A 7,500-nucleotide genomic window follows, 5' to 3' on the forward strand; every position below is an offset into this window, starting at 1 on the left:
CTGGACATGATCAGGTGTGTAAGAGTGTGTGACGCACCTGTGCGACCTGGACATGATCAGGTGTATAAGAGTGTGTGACGCACCTGTGCGAGCCGGTCACGATCAGGTGTGTAAGAGTGTGTGACGCACCTGTGCGACCTGGACATGATCAGGTGTGTAAGAGTGTGTGACGCACCTGTGCGACCCGGTCATGATCAGGTGTGTAAGAGTGTGTGACGCACCTGTGCGAGCCGGTCACGATCAGGTGTGTAAGAGTGTGTGACGCACCTGTGCGACCCGGTCATGATCAGGTGTGTAAGAGTGTGTGACGCACCTGTGCGACCCGGTTATGATCAGGTGTATAAGAGTGTGTGACGCACCTGTGCGACCTGGACATGATCAGGTGTGTAAGAGTGTGTGACGCACCTGTGCGACCCGGACATGATCAGGTGTATAAGAGTGTGTGACGCACCTGTGCGACCCGGACATGATCAGGTGTATAAGAGTGTGTGACGCACCTGTGCGACCTGGACATGATCAGGTGTGTAAGAGTGTGTGACGCACCTGTGCGACCCGGACATGATCAGGTGTATAAGAGTGTGTGACGCACCTGTGCGACCTGGACATGATCAGGTGTGTAAGAGTGTGTGACGCACCTGTGCGACCCGGTCATGATCAGGTGTGTAAGAGTGTGTGACGCACCTGTGCGACCTGGACATGATCAGGTGTATAAGAGTGTGTGACGCACCTGTGCGAGCCGGTCACGATCAGGTGTGTAAGAGTGTGTGACGCACCTGTGCGACCTGGACATGATCAGGTGTATAAGAGTGTGTGACGCACCTGTGCGAGCCGGTCACGATCAGGTGTGTAAGAGTGTGTGACGCACCTGTGCGACCTGGACATGATCAGGTGTGTAAGAGTGTGTGACGCACCTGTGCGACCTGGACATGATCAGGTGTATAAGAGTGTGTGACGCACCTGTGCGAGCCGGTCACGATCAGGTGTGTAAGAGTGTGTGACGCACCTGTGCGACCTGGACATGATCAGGTGTGTAAGAGTGTGTGACGCACCTGTGCGACCCGGTCATGATCAGGTGTGTAAGAGTGTGTGACGCACCTGTGCGAGCCGGTCACGATCAGGTGTGTAAGAGTGTGTGACGCACCTGTGCGACCCGGTCATGATCAGGTGTGTAAGAGTGTGTGACGCACCTGTGCGACCCGGTTATGATCAGGTGTATAAGAGTGTGTGACGCACCTGTGCGGGTCCTTCGACACGGGCAGAATATAGACACATTCCCTCCTGGTGAAAGTGTGTTCGATCCAGGACTTCTGGGACTGCAGGAGACAAGCAAGATCACAGACACGTTACTCAAGACATCGCACTGACATCCAGTCACACAAAAACAACAATTTCAGTGGTGGATATCAGTGAACTTTCCACTGCAGTTGCAAGGCTAACACGCTACTGAAGTCATTTCTTTATTTAAAGGGTTAAATATTAATATTCAAGTTGTGACTTAACAGATAATTTGATGTAGAGCGACTGTAACGGATACTGAGAACAAAAACAGGGCGGGGCTTTGTTCTAACTGTCGGTTGATTGGATGTTGAGATGTGGGCGTGTCACTCAAAATGGAGGCGGGTCTGAATGTGAATGTAAGGAAGGGGCGGAGTTTAAGCGGACTAAATGATTGGAGAATAAGAGAAGACTAGAAGATCCAGTTATAACATTAAACATGCCGGGATGAAATGTTCACAATAAGATCATCAAGTTTTATTTTACAAAAATAGATCCATTTCATGCACACATTAAAACGTGGCCTTTGTTCATACGTGTGCTGAATGAAACACGCACTGCTTGAGTTTGGTGTGAAAGAGAAGCCAAACTACGTCATTACATCAAGGACGCTGTACACAAGTAACAAAAATGTCCTTAAAAATCAATATAAAATGTATTAATATTGCCATGAACTTCACAAGTCCAACAATAACAATCACTAGCAGAATATCAGCTGAAGAGAAAGACGTGAACGGCAGAGCTGATTTACAACAGTCTGATTGATTTTAACCTTTAAAGGACAAGTTCGGTATTTTACACTTAAAGCCCTGTTTACAGATCGTTTCTGATGAAATAGAACGGTTAAGATTAAGATTTGGACACATGCTTCTGTCCTGAGAATTTTAGGTTTCTTTCGCTTTCCCCAAAACCTCTAGAATGGGTGTATAGGTGCACTGGAACAGTCCTTCATAAAACGCATTAAACTTTTGTTTACAAAGACGTGAAACTCACCGAGTGCTCAGGGGTGTTCACTGATATGCTCACACAGAAATCGCTGCAAAAGATGCTTTCCAACATGTTTTATCGTAGTTTTTGTCCAACTCCACTGACTTGTATTGGATGTGCTGTGTGCGGTACGGTATTACTCCGCCGCCACCAACTGGGCTGGAGTGTCTATTACTCAAGCTCTCAGCGGAAGAATCTACGGGTGTGAGACGTTTGGAAAAATAGATCCACAGTTTTACAACGAATGGTAAAACACCTGTTGGAAAGCATCTTTTGCAGCGATTTTTGTGTGAGCATATCAGTGAACACCCCTGACCACTTTAAACTGAATCATCGAAGGTTGAAAGCAAGTACATTGGTCAATAAAGTAAGATTAAATGCATTGTTGTATTTAACATATTTAGTTATTGGAGGTTAGCACAGTATTCTGATTCTGCATTCACTGATTTTATTCATTTTGAGGAATATTTCATCCTTTTTGTGCAAGTACTAATGTAAATGCACGTTCACATTTAGTCTAGAACTACAATAACCGTCATGTTTACACACACACACACAACGCCTCTGAGGACAGGAGAGCTGTCAGTCAATAAATGTATAAAAAAGTAACTTGTGTTACTTATTTGAAAAAGTAACTCAGATAATTTGTTGTTCATTTTAGTAATGCGTTACTTTACTAGTTACTTGAAAAAGTAATCTGACAACGTAACTCAAGTTACTTGAAACAAATCACTGTTTGGTGTTTTTAGCGGTCTGAGACGCATTAGCCGTGAGACACTGCAGCACAGAAGAGCGTCAGGATAAACACAGCATCGTGTGTCTCGTGGAGGCCGTCGGCTTCAGGCTCGCTGAGAAGCTCAAACTCTCTAACATGAGCCGTATCTGATGATGTCATTCTGATCATGTGACGCATCAGTAATGAGGTCTGTCATCGCCACGACACGTTATGAGCTAGAAAGTTTGCAGATCCTAAACATCTACTCTCATAAACCTCAGACACTAGCAGCAGAGCTCCTCTAGCTGATGCTCCAGTCCAGCTCAGACTGAGACTTCAAGACCTTCAGATATTAGAAACTTTAACATCATGATTTTCTGTAAAGCTGTAACTCACTAAACTACCGGTTACCTCAGAACTGAACACTGGTTAAACACTAATCATACGGTTTACAGTAATGACACAAACAGCAGATTACACCTGATCTCCAGGAACACCCAGAGCCACGACTCACCAACACACTTCATCTGAGACGCACAGCAGACTCACACATATGATCTGAAGGGTTCTGCTTCCCAGTTATGAAGACGTTATTTCTGAATGTTCAAAACGTCTGTTTTTTTTAAATGTTTTAAAAACGTTTTTTCTTGATAATGTGAATATTAAGGGAACATTCCGTTCTGCAAATGTTACTTTAACGTTATAAAACGAGCCGTTACATTTAAACGTCCGACTAAAAGTTTCAGAAATGTTCCATGAACGAAGAATAAATGTTTTTGTGCTGACGTTCTGAAAACATTATTAAAGACCAGATAACTGTGAACAAACGTTCTATTATTGTTACTGCAAGAACTAGCAATTCTGCAAGACATTAGAACTAAACTGGTGCACACAACAGACACTTTTGTCTAAAACAATGCTTTATGCTCATAAAAACATCTCAATAACATGCATTTATAATGAAATGCAAGATCCTGCCCTCACTGACTCCCTCTCATGACTTTCCAAACCTGTACGGAACATTTTGAAGAACGCTGGGAATCAAATAACTTTGGACCCCATTGACTTGCATTGACAAAAAAACATGTTCATTTCTCCAAAAGCCTCTATATTTCGCAGAAGACGAAGGCGAGTAAACGACGACGGAACTCTTTAAAGCGATCTCAAACAGCTCTGGCAACAGGATTTAACAGCAGGGATCTTTAATTAAATTTCCCAGCGTTCCTCCCGTTCCCAGCGAGAGGATTACACACACACACACACACACACACACACACACACTCCAGCAGAAACACTGAAAGTCAGAAACAGAGAGATTGAGATGCTGTCCGTCTACCTCACACTCCTCGTCATCATCTTCATCTTTCTGACGCAGCAGCGAGTACAGAAACATCACGAACGAGAGAGAGAGAGAGAGAGAGAGAGAGAGAGGGGCGAGCTACACCGGGTTTCTCACCACAGTTAATCAGCAGGCGGTCGAGAGAGGAGTGATGAATGATTCTGACGGAGGACAAGAGTATTAGAAAACAGGAGAGAGAGAGAGAGAGAGAGAGAGAGAGAGAGAGAGAGAGAGAGAGAGAGAGAGAGAGAGAGAGAGAGAGAGAGAGAGAGAATGTAAGAGTGCATGTGTGTGTGTGAGAGAGTGAGTGAGAGAGTGAGTGAGAGAGAGTGTGTGAGTGAGAGAGAGTGAGTGAGTGTGAGAGAGAGAGAGAGAGAGAGTGAGTGAGTGAGTGAGTGAGTGAGTGTGTGTGTGTGTGTGTGTGAGAGTGAGTGAGAGAATGAGAGTTTGTGTGTGTGAGAGTGAATGAGTGAGAGTGAGTGTGTGTGAGTGAGAGTGTGTGTGTGTGTGTGTGTGTGTGTGTGTGTGTGTGTGTGTGTGTGTGTGTGTGTGAGAGAGTGAGTGAGAGTGTGTGTGAGAGTGAGTGAGTGAGTGTGAGTGAGTGAGTGAGTGAGTGAGTGAGTGTGAGAGTGAGTGAGTGAGTGAGTGAGTGTGAGTGAGTGAGAGAGAGAGTGAGTGAGTGAGTGAGTGTGAGTGTGTGTGTGTGTGTGAGTGAGAGAGAGTGTGTGTGTGTGTGTGTGTGTGTGTGTGTGTGTGTGTGTGTGTGTGTGAGTGAGTGAGAGAGAATGAGTGTGAGTGTGCTGCAACATCAGCATAAACCTGTTTACACCATATAAACAAACCCGTCACACTAACCTTCACTTTATAACATCTTACAGAAACAACCAACCAGAGTCTCTCACTGAGACACACACTCCGTTCACGACCCCGTGACCTTTACTGTTCGAGCTGAACTGAAGTGAATCCAAGATGATTCCCAGTGTGAACAAGCAAATCGAGACGCATGATCAGATACGCTCTGCGACTCCATCAGTGTGTGTGTGTGTGTGTGTGTGTGTGTGTGTGTGTGTTACATGTTACACTTTACACCGTCTGCTTCAGCTCTACATCACTGATGAACGATCCTGATATGAAGCTCACGGCCATAAACACAGAGATAACCAGAGTTATCAGATAAGCACACCTCAGACCATCATGAGGACACACACACACACACTAACACACATAAACACACATATACACTCTTGCTCACACACACTCTTAAACACTCACACACATACTCTTATACACTCTTAATCACATACTTGCACACTCTTACACACTCACACACTCTTATACTCCGCACTCACATACACTCACACAATGAACCTCGTGAGCTTTCACCGTCAAACACAATACGGGGGTGGGGGTGGGGGGGTCAGAGGTCACTGCTGGAGGTCAGTGATTCACAGAGAAACTGCTGTCAGTCTGAGAACGGCACTCATGGTGATTTACAGCCTTTATATACACTCACCTAAAGGATTATTAGGAACACCTGTTCAATTTCTCATTAATGCAATTATCTAATCAACCAATCACATGGCAGTTGCTTCAATGCATTTAGGGGTGTGGTCCTGGTCAAGACAATCTCCTGAACTCCAAACTGAATGTCAGAACGGGAAAGAAAGGTGATTTAAGCAATTTTGAGCGTGGCATGGTTGTTGGTGCCAGACGGGCTGGTCTGAGTATTTCACAATCTGCTCAGTTACTGGGATTTTCACGCACAACCATTTCTAGGGTTTACAAAGAATGGTGTGAAAAGGGAAAAACATCCAGTATGCGGCGGTCCTGTGGGCGAAAATGTCTTGTTGATGCTAGAGGTCAGAGGAGAATGGGCCGACTGATTCAAGCTGATAGAAGAGCAACTTTGACTGAAATAACCACTCGTTACAACCGAGGTATGCAGCAAAGCATTTGTGAAGACACAACACGCACAGCCTCGAGGCGGATGGGCTACAACAGCAGAAGACCCCACCGGGTACCACTCATCTCCACTACAAAGAGGCTACAATTTGCACAAGCTCACCAAAACTGGACAGTTGAAGACTGGAAAAATGTTGCCTGGTCTGATGAGTCTCGATTTCTGTTGAGACATTCAGATGGTCAAGTCAGAATTTGGCGTAAACAGAATGAGAACATGGATCCATCATGCCTTGTTACCACTGTGCAGGCTGGTGGTGGTGGTGTAATGGTGTGGGGGGTGTTTTCTTGGCACACTTTAGGCCCCTTAGTGCCAATTGGGCATCGTTTAAATGCCACAGCCTACCTGAGCATTGTTTCTGACCATGTCCATCCCTTTATGACCACCATGTACCCATCCTCTGATGGCTACTTCCAGCAGGATAATGCACCATGTCACAAAGCTCGAATCATTTCAAATTGGTTTCTTGAACATGACAATGAGTTCACTGTACTAAAATGGCCCCCACAGTCACCAGATCTCAACCCAATAGAGCATCTTTGGGATGTGGTGGAACGGGAGCTTCGTGCCCTGGATGTGCATCCCACAAATCTCCATCAACTGCAAGATGCTATCCTATCAATATGGGCCAACATTTCTAAAGAATGCTTTCAGCACCTTGTTGAATCAATGCCACGTAGAATTAAGGCAGTTCTGAAGGCGAAAGGGGGTCAAACACAGTATTAGTATGGTGTTCCTAATAATCCTTTAGGTGAGTGTATATATGTCCTAGATGCGATGCGACGCTGCGCTTCAGTCTCGTGCAGGCGCAGTCAGGGTTTACAGCCGAGTGCTGAAGGGAATCATATGAATGAATGGATGAATGAATATGAATGTATTTCTGAAGGCAAGGACTCTCTTCAAAAAAGTGTCGATGACATTTTCTTCTCATCTTACCTCCATGTAATGCCTACTAAAGCAGTGTTTAACAGCTGTTGCCGAGGAAATGCCCGTTCTGTGGATCCGCGAGCGCCTCCTGCTGTCCGGCAGCAGATTCACACTCACTTCTGTTCAGATCGGTTCAGATCAAAATGTCTTCATCATTTCATTAAATGTTTTTGTCATAAGCTTTTAACAGCCCCGTAGTACAAGTTCAAATAAAGTTGATTCTGATTAGTTGACGAACGTTCTAAGGTGTGCCGTTATTTCCAGGGAAATGCACGGCTAAAGTAGTTCCTGGCAGGT

At 45.1% G+C, this 7,500-nt stretch overlaps 1 protein-coding gene across 2 annotated transcripts in view; it reads right to left on the bottom strand.

The window, feature by feature from the left end:
- trpm7 (transient receptor potential cation channel, subfamily M, member 7) overlaps positions 1-7,500 on the bottom strand; it is a 65,772-nt gene that overhangs the window by 49,673 nt on the left and 8,599 nt on the right. For both annotated transcript variants that reach the window (XM_081372255.1, XM_081372254.1), the window contains exon 2: positions 1,234-1,313. In XM_081372255.1, coding sequence (XP_081228381.1) covers positions 1,234-1,313 — 80 coding nt within the window. The remainder of the gene's footprint in view (positions 1-1,233; positions 1,314-7,500) is intronic.

This window comes from Scardinius erythrophthalmus (genome assembly GCF_964197995.2).
Source record: "Scardinius erythrophthalmus genome assembly, chromosome: 8".
Taxonomy (NCBI): Eukaryota; Metazoa; Chordata; class Actinopteri; order Cypriniformes; family Leuciscidae; genus Scardinius; species Scardinius erythrophthalmus.